The sequence below is a fragment of the Parus major genome, chromosome 4 (genome assembly GCF_001522545.3).
Source record: "Parus major isolate Abel chromosome 4, Parus_major1.1, whole genome shotgun sequence".
Classification (NCBI taxonomy): Eukaryota; Metazoa; Chordata; class Aves; order Passeriformes; family Paridae; genus Parus; species Parus major.
The window spans coordinates 28,696,820-28,721,202 of NC_031771.1; the positions used below are offsets into that span (position 1 = coordinate 28,696,820).

The following is a 24,383-nucleotide window of genomic DNA, read 5'->3' on the forward strand; positions in this document are numbered from 1 at the left end:
CATCTGTTCATTCAGTTTTGGCTTTTTTTCCCAGTACATCACCACCTTGGTTTTTTTTGTGTTGGTTTAGTCTTTTTTCCCCCACTGGTTTGGTTTTTTTTGCATTTTTTTTCCATTTTCTCTACGTTGCTTTTGTTTCCTAGGTGTGTTACAGCTGTGTAGCAGCAAACTGCTGCAGGGTGTGTCTGAAGGAGGTCCCCTCCGGCTCATCCGCAGTGCTTCTTTCTTTGCAGGTTTGTGTGGAATGCCAGCCACAGTGTGACCCACCCATATGCACACACAAATCCAGCTCCTTCTGAATCTTTGCAGGACATGCATAATTAGTCTCTAGTAACAGAGGGCTAGAATAGTGACAACAGGTGTATCTGGCATACGCTTAAAAATATGTCTTCAGAAAAAATGGCAAATTACTGTGTTCAATTTTAAAGATATTTTTATGCAGTGTTTTTAAAGATGAAATAGCCCTTATGTTTCTTAGAGAACTTATGTTTCCTGGCTTATTGCTGGTTTCTTGCTAACATGCAGGTGTCTTGCTGGTGTACAGCTTTTTCTTCTCTTACCTCTTACTACTTTTTAAATTTTATGGCAGACATTCAAAATTTTTGAGCTAAGTTTAGGAGGCTTTAAGTTTTTTGGTTTTTTTTTCTTAAGTAATATAAATTTATTTAATTCTCAAAACTTTAAACTGCATAAAGTCTCCTTTTACAGGCAGAATGATGATCCATGCAGGTGGGTACATCTCAGGCCTAATTACTTCTGTTAATTGCAAAAATGTGAACTGAAATACCAATGCAGTTTCTTCATAGCCTTTGCAAATCTTGCATGCTGTACAATTTGAGTAACTCTGCACTACTAACATTTCGATGTAATGTCACATAGGCTCAATGTTTCTTACTGTGAGACTTTGTGGGCAGTAAATCAGGAAGTGAAACAGCAGCTTTTAGTGGACTTTGTGCTAGACTATTTCATTATGATCTTAACCTGTGTTAAAGGACAATCTTGCACTCTCAGAGTTTTTCAAGAGTGACAGATGAGGGTACCACCAGCCCTCACTTTCAAAGTATATCTGATTTCTGATAATGCAGACTATATTCATATTCTTAAGCTCCTTAAAGATATTTTTACATTTACACTGGGGCAAATAACCTTCCTCTAGTAACATGATATTCACCATAGGCTACTGTTTGCTGCCACCTCTCTTCACTCCATGCTGATCTTGAGCAACAGTACGGGATGTGATTTTTTTGGTGTATGACCTTTAAACTTAAACATTTTTTTAAATACTGACAGATAGCGTGATGAATTATGTAATATTTTTTATTGATCTTCTTTGTTTGTTTTAGCACACAGCACACCTGTTGATATGCCTAGCAGAGGACAAAATGAGGACAGAGACAGTGGCATTGCTCGGTCAGGTATCTGCTGTCTGTCTTGTTTGCCTGCTTTTGTAATTGTTACAGTTCTTTGCTGTAGTGATTCACCTGAAATATAGACACCTCATGACCTGTAAATCCATAATTGTTTTTATCTGCTTAGGTGGTTTGCTTTCTGCATTTGCCCCAAGTCTTCATGCAAAAATATTTGTAAATATATTCTTTGTTTACAGCCACCATGTTCTGGGTTCTTAACCAATTTGTAATTTGGAGGAAGAACTGGTTGGAGCCTTTAGTAGAACAAATGAAGAGAAATTGTTTTTTACAATGAATAGGAAAATGATGACCAGAAGTCATCCTGTCTTCTGTAATGGGAGTGCAACAACTCTTGGGAGAGAGCACTTTAAATGAGAATACATTTTAGTATGTATTAGTAGGGACAATCTCCTACTTTATAGCAAATGAATGTCCTCAAGCAGCAACATGTATTTAAAATTGTCTCTCCTGTTGCAAAGTGAGTTGTGTGAAAAAGATCAGCAAGCAAGAGCAATATTTGTGAGAAATTATTGTTAGGGTATGAAGAAAAATATTGAACCAGCACTCTTCGTTATTCATTATTTGTGGGGTTTCTTTCTTTCTTCATAGCATCTCTGAGCAGTCTTCTGGTTACTCCTTTTCCATCTCCAAGCTCTTCATCATCATCTTCTAGCAGCTACCAACGTCGCTGGCTCCGAAGTCAGACAACCAGTTTAGAGAATGGAATTATTCCAAGGTGGTGAGTGTAGCACCTTTCTTCTTACAACAGCTGTTTGGCAATAATTTAAGCTAAACAGAGCATAAGTCTCTTCTCTCTAAAAGTACAGATCTTATTATTAAATGTTCTCAACTCAGTCTATCTTCTGTGTGTGTTATATAAGATTGCCAATATAAAAAAAATTAAGTTTTGGCTGAACGTGACCTTCAAAGCCTGATTTGGTACATAATTACTATTATTGAATACACAGGCTATGTATTTATATGGTGTGAATGTATAGGCTATGTATGAAGCCATATGCTGAAAATTAAATTAATCTGTTTCTGAAGGAGCAGAGCATCCTGTTGAGATGAAAGGGACTGTAACAGCACTGCTGCCATAATAACTTTACACTATGATGAAGTCTGACTAGTGAGCAGTTAGTGAAATTTTGGAGCAATAGCCCATAACAACTCTCTTGGCTGGTACAGGATGTTCCTGATGTGACTTCTGCCAAAACAGGAAGAAAGAAAAGCTGTGATCAAAAAGCTTGGCTTGTTTTGGAATTTTATTAGCTTTTGTAGCTCAGTGGCATAACAAAGCATGGAATGCAGCAGACTTTTCATAGCTAATAAGCAAATTCTTCCCTTATCATTTGCAAAATAGCAAATGGCTCTTGATTATCCTCTCTACTCATTCACCTGTACCCAGAAACAGAATGGAATTAGTGGAGACCTACAAGAAATTCGTTCAATTTGGCCTCTCTCCCTTTTCAGTTAAGAGAAGCATAAAAACTGCCAGTTAAAATATGTAGTCAGTAAAAAATAAAAATTAAACCTAATTTGAAAAGACTTCTTTCCCTAGTGTCAACCAACACTTCCAGCTTTTTTTCTAGATATTCTTAATAAATAATTTTTAACATGAAGAATTGTGCCATGGTACTAATGTAGCAGTCATGGTTTCTAAATCACACTTGTAGTTGAGAATAAACTGGTTGCTTTGAGTAAACTGAAGTACTTTTTAGTTCAGTTTCCTAAAGAAATGAGATTGATGGCAGTCCATTTAAAAAAGGTTAAAACATTTAGGATAAATAAGATCATTTCAGCCCAGTTTAAGTAGCCAAATTTTCACATACATAAATTTCTCCAAAGTGTTCTGAAAGTTATATATTGTTTAGAGGAAAGTAGCCACTTTGGGCTGCTTATATGCTGTCAGGAGCAGGGTTTTGGTTTTTTTTTTCCCATGCTGGAGAACCTGTGCTGGGGAAAGATACTGGAAACAGCACATTATTATAGTCACTGTCTAGAACTATTCTTGAACTGGGATTCTTTCTAAGCAAAAAAAAAGCCTCTTCAGATACTTGTTTTCTGGTTACTTGCTAGAGAAACAGTAGGCTTCTGGCTGAATACTTCTCTGCCACAGAGTTTGCAGCCTAGGCTGTTACAGCCAAGATTCTACAGTCTCTGTGACTGATGTTTTAGGCCAATAGCTCAAAGAAATTGGAATGTTTAGTTGGAACTCCATGTAGTCAATTGGCAAGCAATCTAGATTAGCAGTTTTGTTGAAAAGGCTTCTCTCTCAGACCTAAATTCCTCAATTTCTGTTCCTGGGAAGCAGTACAAAAGCTTGTAATGTTTCTTAGATGCTGACTGACCATCCTTTCCCAACTTCCTTGGGAATTTTTGTCTCTGTATGCAAGTTCCTGAAGTTCAGATGAGGTTATGTTTTTGTCTTGAGCTCTGTTTTCCCACAAGCTGTTTTTTGCTGGGGTTTAATTGTGTGTTTTATCCTGTGTTCATGGACTCATACCTCTGTGATGAGAATTTTTTGTATATTTAACTTTGTCAAACCAATTAAACTGTAAACCACTTATTTTTAGAATGGTCTAAGAATGAATACTTAGCCCTGAGTTTTTCCTTTTGTTAATTTCTTCATAGTGTTCTATAAATACTACAGACTCCATTTCAGGATAATTCTGATATGAAAAGACTTCAAGCTTTTAATTACCACTCACTGGTATTGCAGTCTTAACTTAAAAGAAACTTGTAAAACCAAGCTATTTCCAGATGAGCTGAGGCTCAGAATGTCTCCATGGCTTTTTTGTCTATTTTAGCTTCTCCTATAGTTTCTCAGTAGATTAAAACCCATTATTCAGTTGAAGTTCCTTCCAACAGACATTTTGTCCATACTGTTTTACTTATACATTATAATCCATATACATATGTATATTCATATATATGTATATACATATATATACATGTGTATACATTATATAAAATATATATATCTTAAAGTAGTAATCTATAATATATATATTTTATATATATATAAAAGGAGGTTTTTTTGGTGAAATTGATCAAGACTCTTTAAGCAAGAAAAAAAAAATTTGTAAATCCAGCAGTATCAATATCTAGTGCTGCTCTAGTATTTAGAGAAGAGAAGGGTGAGGGAATTGCCACTCTTTTCTTTAATCACAGTAAAACTTAGGCTGGGCTGAGACTTGTGGATCTCATCCAAATCAGTTGCCTGTGCAAAGCAGAAGCTTGGAATTTACATCAGGTGGCTGTAGAACTTGACTCTTGATTGAATCTTGAAAATCTCCAAGGATGTAGATTCCACAGCCTCTTTGGACACTACCATCCACTTGATTGACCACTTTTTCCCCATTTGACATTATCTGCAAACTCACTGAAGGTGTGATTTGATCTACAGGCTAGGCTGATAATCAAAACATTGAGCAGTATTGATCCTAGTAGCTACCTATGTGTAATATTGAGAAGAGACAATTGTTGAAAGAAATGTGGCAGAACTATCAAGGAAATAAACAGAACTTGTGGAAATAATAATGGTTGTAAGATAGCCACTGGGTGGGTGTTTTTTTTCTTTCTGATATTTTTTTAATAGTTTTAAGAAGAAAACAAATCTTTCTAAGCTGAAGTTTACACAACTTTGAGCTGGGCGAACATGTATTTGTAGGCATTAAATTTGTGTTTTCACAGTAATTACTAAGTGGTGACATTTTGTTTTCAGTTAAAATAGAAAGGTTTATTTTGTATGGTTAAGTGCAAACATCCATCCTAAGATGGCAGATGAATATAGGTTATATATTTCCCAACTTCCCTCATGAGCTCAGACTCAAGAGTATCATAGATATGCTCCTGAACACCCAGTGAGGAGCTCAAGTGCTGGATGCAGTTCACAGCTCCAAAGCTAGCTTTAACCATTTTTGGTTATGATTTTGTGTGATTTATCTCTGTCCCCTTTTCTTCATCTTCCTCAAAGATAAATCCAGGAGGGAACCTAATAGTCCTGTTTCAGAGGAAAGTGTTCACACCAGGCCTCTCTGGGGATTGCCTTCTTCCTATTTGAACTAGCATAGGACTTATCCATCAAAATGTCAGGTATCCTTTGTTCAGAAGCATGTGACAGCAAAGCCTTATGTAGTCAGTCAAGGGAGTCCTACAAATGAATTACCTTCCACTATATAGAGAGCTATGGATAGAAGCCAGATTATCTCTCAGTACACAGGTAACTGTCCTAACAAATCTGTCTTACAGGTCCACTGAAGAAATGTTTAGTATGGCTGATGAAAGCTGCAGCTCCAATCCTGCAATGGTTCGGAGGAAAAAAATTGCAATCAGCATAATCTTTTCTCTGCCTGAAAAAGAAGAAGCACAGAGAAACTTCCAGGATTTCTTTTTCTCTCACTTTCCTCTTTTTGAGTCTCACATGAACAAGCTGAAATATGCAATAGAAAAGGTACAGAATACTAATTTGGCATAATGTAGAAAAATGTCAATCAGAATGAAGTATTCTAGAATCTGATAGATGAAGAGTGGGAGAAGGTGCGTGGTTTCAAGCTTGCCTCCCTCCTTACACATGCAGTCTTGAGCTTGAGCCCAGTGTAGGAACTCAGCATTTGCTGAAAGAGGTGCAGTTGCTTTTCTAGACAGAATTGGAATGGAGAGTTTTATGCTATGGGTGGTTTTTCTTTCCTTCTTGCCATATTTCACTCAGAGGTTTTCTTGACTCCCCAGAGACTGTGGAAATGATGGTACTCTGTCCTTTCATGCAGTGTCTAAAAGAGAGACACAAAATATTTGTTTCTGTCTTCTTCACTCTCAGAAATGTTCTCTCCCCTTGTCCAGTATTAGGGATTGGTCTCCTATGAGGTGGAGGGAGGTTGGCATTTGTTGCTGTCCTGAGTGGCTGTATAGGATTGGGGCTAGATCTTAGTTATTTTGACATGTTAATGAAGTTGAAAAAGATGAAGAATGTGAATCCTTTAAGCAGCTGTTTTGTGTCTTTAACTCTTAATCAAGGCCATGATCTCATGTAGAAAAATAGCAGAATCCAGCCAGAGAGTGCAGGTTTATATCAGCCGTGTCATGGATGCCCTGGGAGAATTCAGGTGAGTTGATGGAATTCTGAATTACAAGGAGAGCACTTTTCATGCCCCATGAAAGATATTTGTCACTTTCAGTTATAAGCAACTGAATGTAAGGTCTTGTATTTTAGACAGTCTCGAAGTCAGCGTGAATGAGTTTTCTGCATTGGTTATTGGGTAAATGTTTTCAGAAAACTTCAGCAAAACCAGCTCAGCTGTTTTCCAAATGAGAATGAAAGTTCTGTTGCACTCATGTGTTCTGGGATTGTCAGTTAAAGTCTAAACATCTCGTCAAGAGCTGGCTTCTGCTGATGCCTGTACAGTCAGGTGGATTGATGTACTCAGGCAGATAGATGTGTCTACTCCTAGCCAGAGATGCTGAACAATGTAACTGGCAAGGAAGTTGCAGTCAAATGCTCTCTTTTCTGTACTTGAGAAAGGAAGGAGTAGTCAAAGGCTAAGAAAGTCAGCCCAGGAGAGAGAGAAAGCTTTAATGGAATGGAGTCTCTGTAATATCTGGAATGTAGAATCAAATCTGTGCAATGAATAGTATGGTTCTTCTTCCCCTCAAACTTACTTCTGAATGGTTTCTCTGAATAAAATTCACATTGGAATGCAAAAAAGAGAAGCCAAATGTGTAACTCATATGAAGACACTGAATTACTGATGATGTGAATTAGACTAGTGTTCTGGACACTAGTAATTACTGGAAGAGTAAAAACTCTTCTAGTTTTAGTCTTCTAGATCTTACAAAATCAAATTAAAATCTGGACAACAGAAGAGGAAAGGGACTACTTATATTTATTGGCAGAATTGAAACATGCATTTTAACACTTACTTCTTGGGAATTTCTTTGAGCAGAGTTACCATCTGGAATCTGTATTCAGTTCCAAGGATTGCAGAGCCTGTGTGGCTTAATATGATGTCCAGCACCCTAGAAAAGAATCAGCTATGCCAGCGTTTTCTTAAAGAATTTACGTTTCTGATAGAACAGATCAACAAAAATCAGTAAGTTTCCCCCACTCCCTTTTTCTTAAGAAAAACCTTGTGTGCTTCCCAGTGCATGTGAATATGTTAAAGCAATTAATGGGGTGTTGTTTTGCTGCTGTTACTTTGGACATGCTTTTTTCCCTTTTTTTCTCCTAGGTTCTTTGCTGCTTTGTTGACTGCAGTACTGACATATCACCTGGCTTGGGTCCCAACAGTGATGCCAGTTGACCATCCTCCCATCAAGGCCTTCTCTGAGAAGCGCACATCCCAGTCTGTGAACATGCTAGCAAAATCCCATCCCTATAACCCTCTCTGGGCACAGCTGGGTCAGTATGATTTGGAAAGCTTCAGATTTTTCTATAACAAACACCTTTGTGTATCTACTCCTTTTAGATAAGAGCTATTTGTGATCCAGGTCACATTTCCTGCTACCAATAGCTGTCTTTTGCTTGATTAATCAGAGCATTTGGAGGCCTCTTTGCATACCCTGCTTTTTATTCTTGTTCCTTGACATCCTCTGTTACACCGTCTGGCTAACTTGTTATAGAAGTATTAAGACAGTGCAAGTGAATGATCTGAGCAGTTTGGGAAAGAAGACAAAATAGACTGGATTGAAAGGAGTTACCTGGGCCTTGGAGGCCCTTTGTAATTGAAATTACCTTCCTCCCTTTGTCTTTTTCTCACATAGCTAGGATAGAGAGCAGAGCAATAGATTAAAGTCTGGCAGCTGGCAGTACCTCCATTCACTTATTGTTACAGGAATGGGCTTGGGGCAAGACTTTCTTTCTATGCTCTGTGCCTCAGGCTGGTCTCTGACAAATATTTTATAGCTTGTAAATTACCTTGGTACAAGGGACTAGATAGCTGATGTCAAATGAGTAGGTGAATGAAAGCTAAGGAAGTAATTCTGTCAGTAGTAAATATTTGAAAATTCCTCCTCTTCTTGGCAGCAGGTGAAAATCTGACATCAGACTGCCCTTCAGTTTAGCTGATATGCTATCTTGCCATGTAAAATGGCACACTGCACACTGCGGCAATGATGTGACTTACTCTGTGATGCTGGTGCTGTTTCTTCCTAATTGTCTCAGGCTTCTTACTCTCAGTAACCTCTACAAACTATTCACTACTTTGGCCATGTAGCTGAATTGTTTCCCGGTTAAAGATGTCTTTTAAACATAGCAGAAGTTAGACTGAAATGGAAATTAGGAGTGTGTTCGTGGTGTTGAGGACAGAGCCAGGCCTGCAGTTATAAAAACCAGCTGGACTGGAGGCATAAGCTCGGTAGTGGCTCTTGTGGTCGCTCCCAGGAGTCACCACTGGTGACTAGTCAAGAGTCTGTTTCTCTTTTTGTATTGCCAAGTTCTCAGTGCCTGAACTCAAAATGTTCCCTCATTTTGTTTCATTCTTATAAAGCCCAAAAAGCTGTTACTGTTGTGGTTGCAAAAACTGATCATGAAAGTGAGATGTTGCCCTCTGCTGGTCTTCTTCTTTAGGAAGGAGGAAAAAAAAAAAATCAAGTCTTGATGCTTTAAAAACAGAAATCGGGAAAACAGGATTTTGTTATACCTGTCTTTCCACCTTCAGACTTGTGTTTTCGTTACATGTTACATATCAATTGCAATTACATACTGATACAATTTTAAGTCACTTTGTCATGAGGACATACTGTCTCTTAAACATCAGCTTCGATCTATTGGTATTAACAAGTATGTTTTGAAGATCACAATTTTGACTTGTTGTACTGTCATATTAGTATTTATATAAAAGCCAATTGTGCAAATGAACACGAATCCTGAATCTGATTTCCATAGCAACTGTGCTTAACTCAAAAGTAAAGCAATATATTCTAATTTCATTTCTAAATTGCTTGTCCTTGTGGCTTACCAGCCTTTGAGAATTACTGATGAGTCTAAAGCCCATTTTTGGTTCCTGAGGAATGAATTTACTGGCTTGTTAGGCTCTGGGGTTGGTTGCAAGGGTGGCCCTAACTGAGGGAAGCTGGCACCACTGATGCCACTACCCAGGAGGCCCTCCAGTGCATCACTGGCATCATGTGAAATGGCAGATCTTAGCAGTGGAGACAGTAAGAGAGCCATGGAATTACTGTCACACTGATCCTTGTTTTATAGTAATGGAGTTGGGATCCTTATTCCTTTTATGTTCTGTATAATAAGGAGGAGGTTGATTGTAAATGTGCTTTGTGGGTTTTTTTGGGTTTTTTTGCTGTTTTAGTGTTGAAGCCAGAGGCCCCCTTGCCCTCAGAAGAAACCTTTCGGAAGCTCTGTTTATAACTCTTGATATAGTGTTGCTTCTTGAAGTCTAGTACAAAATCTTGATGGCAGGCTCTGTCCAGAACAGAATTTGAGCAGCTCAGAAAAGGAGGATTTAGCACCTGAAAGTAGTCTGGTAGATTAGCAGGTAACTGACCAAGCCTAAAGGTAGAGAAGCCTGCTTTCCACACTTCAAGTAGCTGAAGAAAATTGAGCTTTTGCTGGCTGGCTGTCTCCCATGTGCTGGTGAGATCAGCCATAGTTTGGTTAAGCAAAGACAATTTAGTGAGTGTTCTCTGATGGGTGTCATATGAAGACAACTGAGTTAACTCATCCTAGGAATAGATATTTCTTGAGCTAGCTGATCTTTGACCAATAGGACATGTGAACAGTCCCTTACTGGCTAGCTGTGTTTACTTCTCCCAGAACTCTGGAGTAGGAGCCCTTTAGCTGATAGATGATTATAATGGAATAATAATGGAAGATAATTGCCACTGTCCCAAAGAAATATGTGGAAAGTAGGATACTTAAGACCTTAGTTCTGTTGAAAAAGCAGTTCTTCAGTTTAAATAGCAAATAAGTCATTCTTGGGTGGACTCAGATGATAATATAGTAGTGCCTACCTTTCATATTGTAGTTGTATTTTGATTTCCTACTTCTCCACTGCCCCCTGCTAAAGTTAAATGCTCACATGAGTGAGGTTGGCTCCCACACAGTACATGCCTTGCTAAATAAGGTAGTTATGTGCCTTTTTTTTCTGAACCTCGTTTATTAAGCTAATATTTATTCTTTTCTTTCTTTTTTAAATATCTTAGTCCTGAAAAATGTAATTAAGATTTTATCTATGTAAAAATGCCTGTGTTTAACAGAAAGGTCACTGCACTGAAACAGAGACTTTGGTGTGAAACAAAATTAGTAGAAAAATAGAAAATAGTATAGCTGGCTTCAGAGTTTTGTTTGATCTACATTCTTCTATGCCCCCTCTTGTGTCTGTTTCTAGGTGATAATGTCTTGTAAGCATTGTGTAAATTAAATCTTAGTGTCTCTTAACAGAAAGAAAATGAGTAATAGCAGCTCATTCCTCACAAAAACCTTTCTTGACAAAAGCCAGGTGTAAGAAGCAGCATTAGGGGACTTCCTTTGTTATTCTTTGTTAAAGATTTTTATGAATTTACTGTGAAAGAAATTAACTGTCTAATTGAGTCCATGGTAAATGCTGTTTCAAAATGTGTTTAATTTGAACAGTATAGGTTATATTACAATGCAACATAAACCTGTGAAATTTTTCCCTTCCTGTGTAGGTGATCTCTATGGTGCCATAGGCTCTCCAGTTAGATTGACTCGAACTGTTATTGTTGGAAAGCGCAAGGAGTTGGTGCAGCGCTTGCTCTATGTTCTAACTTACTTCATCCGGTGCTCTGAGCTGCAGGAAAATCAGCTGACGTGGAGTGAGAAGGCTGGGGAAGGAGAGCAGGTGCTAAATGGAAGCAAGATCACAACTGCACTAGAAAAGGGAGAGGTAGAGGAATCTGATTATGTGGTTGTCACTGTTAAAAATGAACCTGCTCTTGTGCCTCCAATCCTACCTCCAAAGAATGATGGAAGTAAGAACACCAGTACTGCGGAGTGGGTGCATGAACCAGAAGGCACTCAGGCTGTCCCAGTCACCTCAAAAGAAAAGAGGGAAACAGTAGGAAAGGCCAGTCAGACCTCTGAAACATCTGTTGACTGTCTAACTAGCAGTTTCTGTAAAGGAGCAGCTGATGGTAGGAAAAGAGCTGTCACTGATACAGGAATCGTAACCTACCACTCTGAAGAATCAACTAAATTAGAGGATGTAATGGATGTAAAGAAGAAAAAGAACCAGAATGAGAGAAAAGTGGAAAAGCAGTTTTCTAGTAGGTCATCTGCCCTGCCTTGTCCCGAAAGGTCTGGCCACAGGAGTTCACAGTTAGAAAAGGTCACTTTTCAGATTGGAAGTTCAGCATCACCAGAGTCAGACTTAGAAACTCATAGAAGAGAAATGGAAGAAAATCTGAAGGCATTAATTAAAAATCCAGAGGTGATACATTGTGCCTCAAGTTCCACAAATCTGACTGTGGATGCTGCTCAGAATCAAGAAGACAGTTGTGAAGCTGCCTTTATACCCATCAGTAAACATGATGTTTGTTATGCACAAATCCCATCATGTGAGGAGAAGGAAAGTATATTTAACCAACATATGGAAAGTAAAGGAACTGAAGTTAATTTAATTAACTCAATATCTAGTGAACTGCTTTTGCCCATGGATAACACAGAAACTGTAAAATTGCCAAACATGAAAGAAAATAGAACTTTATGCTCTGGCAATCTGGAGAACTATTCTTCTGACTGCGTAGAAGCAGATTCTGCTGTCAAACAGGATTCCCCTAAAGTAGGTGCTAAAGATGTCCCCTATGGGGATTCTGGAAGGAAAACCTCCTTCAGAGTTGAAGGGGACATTCCAAGGAATGAGAGTTCAGACAGTGCTCTTGGGGCTAGTGATGAAGAAGGTGACTGTTGTATCCCTGATGAAGTACATCATGATAACATCAACAAACGACTTGAAGAATTTGCAGAAGTGGAACTCCCTTTGCCAAGGTAAAGAAGTCTGATTAATTTAGAGCTAAACAGAGTCAAAAGCTGTAGCTACTTTGGAGCTATTTAAAGTTCCAAGTCTGAAATCTTCTGGGACCTTGACTAAGTTCCTTGCAAACAAATTGGTAGCAGACAGTGATGTTAGAATTCCTGTAAGCAGATTTTGCAAAAAGAAAGTAAGAGACAGAGCAGGTTTAATAAAGTTTTATGACAAAGGTATACTTCAAATGCCTAACAAAGGGTGATCAAACTTTTTATGTAAACTGACAAACATTTAATGTACACATGTAGATAAAACATCTGAGGACAAGCAAAACTTTGCTTAAAAAGATAGCTTTTTAGATTGGACATAGTTGTTATTTCAAATACAGATTTGGAATAAACATGGGCATGCTATTTGAAAATTGAGCGTTACAGGTGCACGTGAAGTTTGATGGTGCTTAAGGTCAGTTTCTAGACTTACCTTAAGCATGAGAATTCAGGAAAACTCAAAATTGTAAGCTGCTGAGTATGGAGCTCAGACATCCCACAAAGTCTAGTGCGTATAAATTTTCATATTTACAAGTTTGAAGAAATCAATACATTGTTAAATTTCAGCTTTTAAAATTCTTGTTTCAAAGAGCACCAGTAGATGTTTACCAGTGTTAACATTTATGTATACTTGGAGTACAACTATTGGTTAATATTTGCAGTAGAAGCAAGCATGACTTTGCATTCATGTAATATCTGAATGCATTTTGTCAAGCAAGAATCTTACCTGCTTTGTGTTTCTGAATTTCAGGTCAAATACCATCAGCAGTCAATGTGTGAAAAACTTTGGAAGATCACTTCTGGGTGGTTACTGTCATACGTATATACCTGATCTAGTGCTGCATGGAATAAATAATGATGAAAAACTCAAGCAGTGTCTACTAGCGGATCTACTTCATGCAATGCATGTGAGTTAAAGTACCGAGTCAGAGTAGGAGTTGTGATGTTACTGAAATCTGCAGAAGTGGTTTATTTCAGTAGGTTACTTTCTTTACTTACCTGTTCTGAACAGCCACACCTGTCATGTCTTCCTTTTTGAAAGGTGTAACCTCTTAATTCACTATATGCAAACCTGTTCATGCAAGAATCATGTGCTTTCCTTTATTACTTTTAAGGTTTCTCTTCAAAGATTAACACAAGGAAGATTGTTTGTAACTTCAAGTTACAAACAAGGAAAAAAATCCCTTGAGCTGCTTCTCTTTTCCATCACAATAGCAGACAAAATTACCTGTATTTCAGAAAAATTACATGCAAGTTGAAACATCTAATTTTGCCACTTAGTGGCATGTGTTGCAGGTGAGGTAAAGTCTTGTTGAGGCCTGTGTGATACTAGTCTGTAGCAGAAATGACTGACTACAGAAGGTACTTGTATATAGCTGAGAACTTGTCTCTGTTCTTTCTCTACTGTAAGTACTCCTAAATTATAAAATTTATAACTAACCTTTCACTGGAATAACTGTGTGACCTCGGTATGCAATTTAAAATGCTTATCTAGTAATTGTCAGCAGCTTCTCTCTGTAGCAATTAAGAATCATCCTGCTGGCATGACTGCATGTGCTATCCAGAAAGTGATGTGTGTGTTTGTATATTCTTTAAGCAACAGCAGATTGGTTTAATGTGATGCTGGCTCTTCTTTGATGGATGAGAAGTGGACCATGAGCCTGCAAAGCTCTTGCTGCCAGGAAGGCCAATACTCTCCTGGGGTGCATAGCAAGAGCAGGTCAAGGGAGGTGAACCCACACCTCAGCCCTGGTGAGGCCACATCTGGAGTGCTGTGTCCAGTCCTGAGCTCTACAGGTCAAGAAGGTCAAGAAGGATGAGGAGCTACTGGAGAGAGTCCAGTGGAGAGCCCCAAAGATCATTAGGGATTCAGAACATTTCTCTTCTCAGAAGAGACTAGACTGAGATGGGATCTCATTCATGCATATAAATATTCTAAAGGCAGGTGTAAAGAGAGTGGTGCTCAGCAACAGGACAAGGAGCAATGGCCATACACTAAAACACAAGAAGTTCCACCTCAGCATCTGAGGAAGAACTTGTTTATGTTGAGAGTGACAGAGCACTGGAACCAGCTGCCCAGGGAGGTTGTGGAGTCTCCCTCTCTAGAGACATTGAAAATCTGCCTGGACTAGTTCTTCTGTCACCTGTTCTAGGGGACACTGCCTTGGCAAGGGGTTGGATTAGAGGATCCCCAGAGGTCCCTTCCAACCCTAGCTATTCTGTTATATACCCTCCCTGATTGTACATAGTAAATTCCCTCACATATCTCTGAAACATTGAATGTACTTTCACTATCACTGGATTAGTGTAATTATTACACTTTTCATTTTGAAAGAAATTAATCTCTTCAGGGTAGGGGGAATACATGAAGAAAAATAAAATGGAGGAGTGACTTTCAGGCACTAATGAAAATTATATGTCTCGATCAAATTGGCAGATCCAGTGCTGCTGAATGTAAATTTTGTTACTGAAGTTGGTATTCCTTGTCATTTGGTTTTCTAATGGACAAAAACATGCATTGAATCACTTTATTTGCCACATCAGTGTGAATAAAAGAACCTCAAACTGAACTGTGGAAATGTATATGAAAGTATCACATAATTGTATCTTGTTTCTGTTGCAGCATCCAGTTCTAGATGAGCCCATAGCAGAAGCTGTCTGCATTATTGCAGACACAGATAAATGGAATGTACAAGTAGCTACAAGCCAGAGAAAGATGATGGACAGTGTGAAGTTAGGCAAGGATGTTCTGGTTTCGAGTCAAGTATCCAGTCTGTTGCAGTCTATTTTACAGCTTTACAAACTCAACGTCCCAGCTGACTTCGTAAGTATTACTTTATTGAAGGCTGAAGCTAATGGAAATTGTTTTAGCTCAAATAGCAAACAGAGTTCTGTACATTGTGTTGCAATATCAATGAACTAATGCCTGATAAAATGCAGAGCTGTTACAACATACTGAAAAGAATCCATGCTACAGTCCAGTACTGGATACTGGTTTGACTGTAATTTACATTAAATAGATCAGATTAAAGTTAACAACTCCAAAATACATGTGCCAGAACTTAAGTTGTTTAGCAATTTTAGCATGGTCCTCATGTGTTTAAGACTCTTACATTTGTTTTTTATATTTTTTGTATAAGTTCCACACTTTTCTACTCTGAAAGTTGTTGAAGTGTCTATCTACCAAATCCTGGTTCTGGCAAATAACTTGCTATTCTTGGAGTTCCTATTCAACCCCATGCAGTGGATGCCTCTTCTCTCTCCCTTCCAACTAACTGTGCCTCTGTTTATTTACTTGACCCTTCTGTTTTATATAAATGTTACCATGTGCTGTCTTGGGTAGCTTTGCTGATGGCTCCATAGGATTGATGGGATGAGACACCTGGAAATGGGTGGGTTGCAGCAGAGAATGTTACTTTGTCACATTGCATACTCCCTATCCCACAGCATCCTTTCCTGTCCTCATTTGTAATGGAGTTACTCAGAGCAAATCAGTAATGCTGGTTTTGCTGATTACAACAAAATTACCCACAAGTCTGACTGCAATAACTGTAATTCAGTTTTTAGCACATGATTGTTGGTGAGGGGAGATGGAGTGTTTTTTCAGTAGTCACCCCTTTTCTAATAAACAGAATTGATTTGTCCTTCAGCAGATGCCTTGAGAAATTCTCTAGGAATCCTGTGTAATGACTGCACCAGCAGATGGAAGAGGAAGATAGAGCTAAACACCAACAGCTCTAAATAGTATTGGTTGGCACTGCTTTGGTTTAAATTGGTGGTATTGATTGCACCAAGTTCTTCAAGTCAAGTGCTAGGCAAAATATGTGGGTACATTTTTGAGTGTTTTCTCTGGATTCTTCTGGGCACTGAAAAATATGCAACTTTGGTTGAAATCGTATCCGAACACTGGCACAAACACACCTTAAATCCTGGCATTTTTAAACTGAGTAGTTGATTTTGCAACTGAAGTGTTTTTTTCCATTGTTACCTTCAGATTTTTATATGCTGTTTCTATATGGTTTGTGTGGTTTGGGAGATGTCTGGAGGCAGAATGATTTTTCAGGGGTTTTTATTTCCTTTTTCTTACAAAAAGGAACTGTGAAATGATAGTGCTAGTAGTTTGTAAATTTTTCATAATTTGTGTTAGAGACCTTTTGATCCCTCTGTCAGGGAATTTTGCAACTCTGCTGAAACAATGTCAGTGCATGAAAGCAAAGTGTTCCTAAACTCTAGGAGATGTGACTTTTTCACAATAGTACTTCTATTGATTTAAATTTGGATAGAAACATATTTATTGATGTACTCATCAATCTCAGGTGACCACAATGCTGTATGTTTGAAGTCTCCTTTAGGAGTGCATGTCTCTTTACATGCAGCTACTGATCAGATGAATAAGTATTTTTGGGGTTTTGTGGTACCAACAAAAAAGAACCCAATTTGAGTCCAGATGAAAGGCAAGTGGTGGTATCTTTGTTGTACCACTTCAGACTGGTAGTTGTGCTGCAAAGAGCTTTGCAGTATGTCCTGGTGAGAGGAAAGTGCTGATTGCAGCTGCTGCATTTCAGCAAAATGTCAAAAGTTTTACCTGCACCTTTAAACTTAGTTTAAGCTTCTCTTCTATTTTTAGAAGTTACTTTCCTTCCTTTCCACTTGGTCAATGAGAAACTGCAGAGGAAGCTGATATATAAAAAAAGACTTGCAAACACTGAACAAGATGGGTTAATGTAGCAAGTTGTGGAGAGAAATGTCTTTTGATTCTTTGCTGGTATTCAGAAGGAATAGATCATATGATGTAAACAACCCTTCTTTTAAAATAATGTGGGATTCTTTCTTACTTCCTCCCTCATAACTTAAAAAAAAAAAAATCCATAGTCTTTAACACAAATACTGGAATTGAAACAGATTGAACTGCTACTTTGTGAATCAGCTGCATGCCCTCCTGAACTGCTGAGAAAGTGCTCATAGGATTTTTGCATGAAGGTTACCTGTTATGGAAAAGATTGGAGTGCTTGCTTCCCTTTTGGCCAGAATCATAAGTGTTATGATTATAATTAGTTGAGTGAAAATCTGCTTGAAGCAAATTGATCAAACTATTGTCAAAAACCTTCTGCCTTTCCTCTACTGGTGGCAGTGATTTTCCTCTACTACCATGTAGCACGTTTTTTAAAATGCTTCTTTATTTTCCATTATTAAGACTCAATATTAGCTCATTGAAAGAATAATTAAACATCTTCATCTTGGTCCAGATGATCAGAAAAATACATATTAGGCTACATAGAAACCTGAGTCTTTTGTTTCTCATTAGCTTTTTAATTAAACCTGGTCTCACCCTGTCTGACTTCTAATACTTAGGGCTTTCATTTAACTCCAGTGCATGGAATGATGACCTGAAGATATTTGCTGCTACTATTTCAAATTGCTGTCTGTGCCTGCTGGATGATTATATGTTTGATAATATGAGGTTCTGCATGTGCTTCCTGATTTCAGAGAGCTAAACTAATTTAATTTTTTTGAAGTGGTCATCCCTGTGAAAAGGAGTAAATCAAATTGAATGTACCTTTGTCCTAGAACAAAATACCTGATAAGACTTCCTACCTACTCAGAATGTGAAGACATGCTGACCTTGTCTTGCCAGAATAGCTAGCCTCTCTCTCTCCTTGAAGCCAAGTTCATCTGCTCTCTTGTAGCTGGTATATGAGAAATTGCCATGAATCACATGGCTGTACTTAAAAATAATATGCATTTCTAGCATTCCACTACTGGAAGAAAAGTGTAATGATTGAGCTTTCAACTTGAACTATTACCTTTTGGCAATCGGCATCAAGTGTTTAAGCAATTTTAAACTAGAAGTACTTAGGAATTACGGAAACAAATGCCTAAAATGGATTTGTAACTTAGTTGCTACAGGAAAGCAGTCAGCAAAGGAGTTAGAATTCTGTGATGAGTAAAGTACTGGTGTCTTCCACATCTTGAGTCTTAGTTTCTTGAATGGCACTAGAGCCTTAGAGCTAGAATGATAATTTTAGAAACTGTTGTCTAAACCAAATCTATCAGAAAATAGGACTGACTTGTAACAAAGACATCTTGATCCAAGAATTCTGCCTTAACGCTTACTAAGATATCTTGAATCATTTTGAATGTCATTAAAACTTTAAGTCAGCAGAAATGCAGTGACTTGAGTGGAAATAGGGGTGTGCAGTTTGTGCAACAAACTTGCTGCCCAAGAGAGCTGGAATGCCCCAGTTCTATGAGGGGTTTCCTCTTTGTGGGGTAGTGTAACTTTTTAATGTTTATAGCACAGTTGTAATAAATCCAACTGCCTCTTCTAGATTTTGGAGTGGAGACTTAGTTTATCTTCTAAGATAGCAGGTAAAGTGATGTGCTGTGCTTACATTTCTGTAATATTTGTATGCAATTGCAAAAGTTGTTCTGAGGTTTTTGGTCTGTATTTTCAGTGCATAATGCATCTTGAGGATAGACTGCAAGAGATGTATCTCAAAAGCAAAATGCTTTCAGAATATCTGCGAGGACATACAAGAGTACATGTAAAAGAACTAGGAATTGTATTGGGGTGAGTATTGCAGGTATCAGTCTTAAGCAATGGCAAAAGCTGGGGCAGTTATTTTTCCTTTTCATCTGATGTCTTGCTCTCCATGAGGATTTGCTTCATATTTAACACTCCTCCTTCATGTGCCTAATAAGTTGCAAAAACTTATTAGGGTTCTACTGAGCTATCTCAAAATCAGTAGGAGACATTTATACAGCAACAACAAAATACTTGTCATTTTTAAATATTCAGAATTAAGAAAGTTTGGATTTTGATCATTAGGAAGTTTTCCATGCATTCATATATACTCTCTTCTGTTGTGACATCCTTAATGGAAACTTCATCCCAACAAATACTTCAGAATTTTTGGAATGAAAAGGGTGCATTTGTGTCTTGAGGGATGAGATGGTCTCAAAAATAAACAGGTGTCCTGTTCAGCAGCTGTCTTCTAATAATAGTATTGATTGGCATATAACCTTTAGGGATCTGCCTGCTGACAGCACAAAAGGAGGAAGAAGTAAATACACTTTCTCAAGATGTTTTTTAGCACTGTAAATTAAATCTAATTTATCTTTTTCCAGACTGTTCAAGATTTCATATTCAGAAATGTAGCTGTAAATAGTGAATCCCTTAAATAAGCACTTTTCTCTGTGTTCATGTTAAATATGTATAAATATGACATACATCCTGGCCTCTGAGGAGCTTCACATTTAGAAATGGTTGGCAACTGACCATTGCACTTGAGAGACATTCCTTGAACAGTTATTGCATAACAATTTCAGCTTTTGGTCATTTTTGGTAAGAAAGTGCTACTATGTAGTGAACCGAGTTGTAGTCAAAACTTGAAATACATAATCTTCCATAAGCTGATACTTAGTACTTTGTTAAACTGGGCTTATTGGTGCCTACTCACTGGTAAGACTATAAGCTAAGGCTTATGGTTTAGCAAATAAATAAAAGATCTTTTATTTAAACTACGAAAGATTATATAGCACAGAATGTAATACTGCTATCTTTTGATTTTACTGCTAGCATACTTACAGGTTTTAAGCATTATTTACCTACCTTTACTGGAATTATATGATTATTGACAGCAAATAATAATTAAACAATGAACTTAGTAATAGCAAGACACTTCCAGTTTCTTTAAAATGGATGAAAAGTGTCATTTTGTATTTCTCTTGCAAAAAGTGATTGTATATTATTTTAAAGTCTGTCTCTTTTTTTTTTAATTTCTAGGATTGAATCCAATGACTTGCCTTTGTTGGCTGCTATAGCAAGTACTCATTCCCCATATGTTGCTCAAATACTCTTATAAACTAAATTCTCAGGATAGTCATTCCCTTAAAGTACAGTTATGAAAATGGGAATGTTGAATGAAGAACAGAGGTGCCAAACACTGGTAAAGGGGAGCACTGATGAAAGCAGGTGATGACTGTACATTCTACCACCTTCCGATTCTGATTTCAGCCGGATGTTTTATCGGAGGACTTCAGTTTACATAACAAAAAAGGCATTCAGGTTTTTCTTACAAACTCACTTCTGACATAAATCAAGAGACTGCATCCTTGCATTTTATTTTTATTCAAAGGACAAAAGTTAACACTATGTGGCAGACCAGGTGCTGCCATCCAAAACGCTGCTCAAAACCATGAAGTACCAGTTAAAAGAACAAGTGGGTTAGAATGGATTTTACAAAACTATGCTTGTGAGTGTGGTGTGGTGTATGTTTCTTTGCTGGGGAGGAGGAGGAGCTGTAAACTCTGTATATAGCATTCCTATACAAAAGTGTATTAGGTGGGACATGATTTTCTTGCAGAGCATACATGATTTTGTATAGTAGAAGTGATGGGCTCAGAACAAGGAACCTGAATTCAGCAGCCAAATGTCATGGGAATGGAGGTGTGCATGAGGTTGATGTGACTTCTCCTCTTAAGGACAAGAGGTTGAGAGCTGTGGCTGCTTCTGTTTTAATGAGGAGGCATTCAAATGGGCCCGTGGCTACAAGTGGAATGGAATGGACTTCCAAGGGAGGGATTTTGTGGGAAAGCCTTATGGAACTTCTGCTACAAGTTTACATTTGTTGCTGATGCAACTTCAGTAACTGTTGATTTGCTGTATGACTGTGGTCCTGGGAACTAAACTTGTTTGGTGTCATCAAGTATTGCTATCTACCAAGGAGTATGAATTTGAAAAACTTGTGAACGATGCCAGTGCTGTGAGCATGTGTCCATGTGCACATACACCAAACAATTGGCACAAACTGAAGACAATCGTATTGGGGAAATACAAGACAACAAATAACCCCTACCAAACCTTTAGTCAAAAGTATTGCTTTTTTCCAGCTACAAGATGTCACTCTGAGTAGGAATAAAAGAAGAACGTTGTTTGAAGGAAAATGAAATGTAGGGGGCAAACCCCAATATTTGATATTATTCTGAATGTTTGCAATTACCCTTTTTTGATTCTACAGAAATCTTGAACTATCATCCAGGTGCCTTTCCTTACTAGGTTAACTACTCTGACACCAGAAACTACTTCTCCACAAGCTGATACTGGCCTTTGGTGTTTCTAGAAAGCAAAATAAAATTTTGTACTTCACTGTTTTCACGTGGTTGATTAAAATGAATGTAAAAAATACTTTTTTTGCATAAAGCACTGTTGAGCTGGATATGAAACTATGGACCAGACTGAGGAGAGAACAAAGGATCAAAACATTCTTAAATGGAAAACTCAATGTTGGACTGTTCTGTTGTGAGCCACCTTGAATATGATGTCTGAAATTGTCATCTTGCAAGCAAATTCTTGGCAACACAATTGCTTGAAAATAGTGAATTCTAATAAGAAACTCCTGGTCACCAGTTGTGAGTTCTCCTTGTTGGTGGTTACACATTTTTAACACTGAAGGGACACACTTTTATTGAAAGTGTTTTTATTTCCTACTACCTTGATGTTTGGACTTTTCTACAGTAAACTTTCAATGATTTGAAATAATGAAATGTGCTTATTGTGAATGGTTTAAATGTGATGGGGGTCTTGATTAACCTTGTGTTGCTTTTTGAGGGAAATAGGTAGACTGGCCTACTGTGAAAAGAGGTTGTTTCCACTTAATATTCTGATACAACACTTCTAAAGCTGTTCCTTCTATGCTGGTTTTCTGACCTGACATTCCAAATGTTTCTTTTATTGCATTTTCATACTTCTCCTTACTATTCTGCCTAAAAAGGATAAAATCTTTCTATGGTTCAGGTTTTTTCCTCCTGCTTTATAGCAAAGCAAACTTTTCATATCTCTGGTCTGTGAATCCTATCTGCTGGAAAGTAAAGTTACCTCTGCATATGGCTTTTAGCAGATACCACTTTCTATTTCACAAGGTTAAAACAAAGTAAGAACCATAGAGCAAGTCATGTATTCCTAAATTACCCTCTTGATGGAGAATGTGTGTGTGCATGTGTAAGACTATGAAACTGCTTCTCTGAGTGTATATAGAAATCCTCATGTACTTTATTTCATGTCACTCTTAAATAGTAGCTGAGATCATTAAAAGTCAGTCCAGTTCTTTTAAAGTGGGGTTTTTATCTGAACAGACTCTGAAAGTTATTCAAAGACATATATGCTAACATAAAGATGTGCTTTTGTTATCACAGAGTTTACTAAAGAGGACAGAGATCTGCAAACATTCAGTGATTTCAAGATTAATACCATAATCGATAATAGACCTGATTTTACCACATCAACTGTTTGGAAAAAAAAAATAAATAAATCTGCCTTTGGGCAAGACATAAGTTAACTTCATGGTGGCATGTGAGCTGATGGTCAAAAGCACTTGTATTTTCTTCAGCCCAGGCTAAGACTTTATAGTTCTTGCTGCTTTCTCTAACATTTTGCTGCTCTTCAGAAATTACACATTGAACTATTTTATTCTCACAGTTTTAGTTTTGGGGGAAAGAAAATTCAAAATGAAAGATCTTTATTACCTTTAAAAGGCTTTAGACTAATGAAAGCTAATTACATATTTCCTTCTCCACCAAATGTACTACCTCAGTTGACAGGATTCCACTTTCTAGGGCTTTTTTTTTTTCTTTTGACTCTAAGTCTTTAACTTGTTTTCAGTAGCATCTTGATGTTTATGTAAATTGGTGTGGCATGACAGGGCAGTAAGTATTTACAGATGTGTTTTTTAGACATTTTTAGGGCATGTTTCTTGTTTTATTTTAATAGGATGAAAAGTGATATGAATGTACAGCTGTGTTGAAAATTGATAATGTAGCTTAATTTTCAAATATTCCAAAGTTGTTTTTATCAGTATTATGTAGGTTTTTTGTAAACTTAAATAAATACTTTCTTGGTTAGGTGGGAGTGCACAGTCTGTCCAAAATCCCACATAAATGCAGTTTACACACTGAAATTTAAAGAATGTATGCTATTTTCAGGCAAGACTAAACGTAGGGGAGGAATGAACTGCTAAATTATAAAATTTAATTGAAATTACTTCTTTAATCCCAAACAATACCAAGATTTAAACATTTTAATTTAAGTTGGTACGCTCTGAACTAATTTATAGAACTTGCTTTTGCCCCCAAAAAACTAATAGACACTGATCCTGTAATTCACATTTCTGATGGCATCCTCCAGAATTATAGATGGATTTTCCCCACTCTGTATTATAAGCCTCTTTACTTGTAAATTCAAAACCTCTTTTCAGATGCATCAAACTCCTGTATATAAGGTTTACACAAAATGACCACTTACCCTTCAAGTATAACTTCTATTTCAGTTAAAAGGACCCAAATAAAAATCAGGTCTGAACTACTGAATATAGTCTAGACATTTTCCTTTTTTTTTTTTATATTTTATTTTCTTTTTTTTTTTTAGGTTTTTTTTGGGAGGGGGAGGGGGGTGTTGAGGTCAAATGAGGTAATTTGACATACATGGCAAGTTTTTCATAGTAGAAAAATGTGTGTTGCTATTGCATGTTTGGAGAACATAGGCTTTTTTAGGAATGACTGAATACCAATGTCAAACTACATGGTTTTTTCTTATAGTTGTTTATGTATGCTATCATTTTGGTCAATTTCTTTGCGGCATTTGGTGCAATAAACTTTCTGAAATCAACAGAAGTGGTATTTGGTATCTTACTTTTGAAAGCTTCTGAAATTGCTGGTTTTGTTGTAGCTGTGGTCTCACAGGGCACAGATTATTAGATAGCCCACTAGCAAAGTAATTGACAAGAAGTGTCTAACAGGAAGGCTGCACAAAATTTGGAACTTTGTTGAACACTGTTGTCATCCTTGGAAGTTTTACCCCATTTACATGTAAACAAGAGCTCTTACAGTATGAAAAATATGGACAAAAAATAGTGGCAAATGAAGACTGACTGTTGGAATAGGTGATGCAGAGGTTCCACATACTTGTTTTGCTGGTACTTAGTTCTTTC

The 24,383-nt window shown here is 37.4% G+C and overlaps 1 protein-coding gene across 4 annotated transcripts in view; it reads left to right on the forward strand.

Annotated features, from left to right (window-relative positions):
- FNIP2 (folliculin interacting protein 2) overlaps nt 1-24,061 on the forward strand; it is a 50,656-nt gene extending 26,595 nt beyond the window's left edge. For 2 of the 4 annotated variants that reach the window (XM_015625133.2, XM_015625132.3), the window contains exons 7-18: nt 144-233; nt 1,344-1,415; nt 2,019-2,148; nt 5,664-5,865; nt 6,429-6,517; nt 7,355-7,501; nt 7,640-7,809; nt 11,055-12,372; nt 13,151-13,307; nt 15,023-15,223; nt 18,855-18,970; nt 20,186-24,061. In XM_015625133.2, coding sequence (XP_015480619.1) covers nt 144-233; nt 1,344-1,415; nt 2,019-2,148; nt 5,664-5,865; nt 6,429-6,517; nt 7,355-7,501; nt 7,640-7,809; nt 11,055-12,372; nt 13,151-13,307; nt 15,023-15,223; nt 18,855-18,970; nt 20,186-20,264 — 2,771 coding nt within the window. In that variant the 3' untranslated portion in view covers nt 20,265-24,061. The remainder of the gene's footprint in view (nt 1-143; nt 234-1,343; nt 1,416-2,018; nt 2,149-5,663; nt 5,866-6,428; nt 6,518-7,354; nt 7,502-7,639; nt 7,810-11,054; nt 12,373-13,150; nt 13,308-15,022; nt 15,224-18,854; nt 18,971-20,185) is intronic. The other 2 variants (XM_015625135.2, XM_015625134.3) reach the window with 1 other exon arrangement.
- Nucleotides 24,062-24,383: the final 322 nt, after the last annotated feature.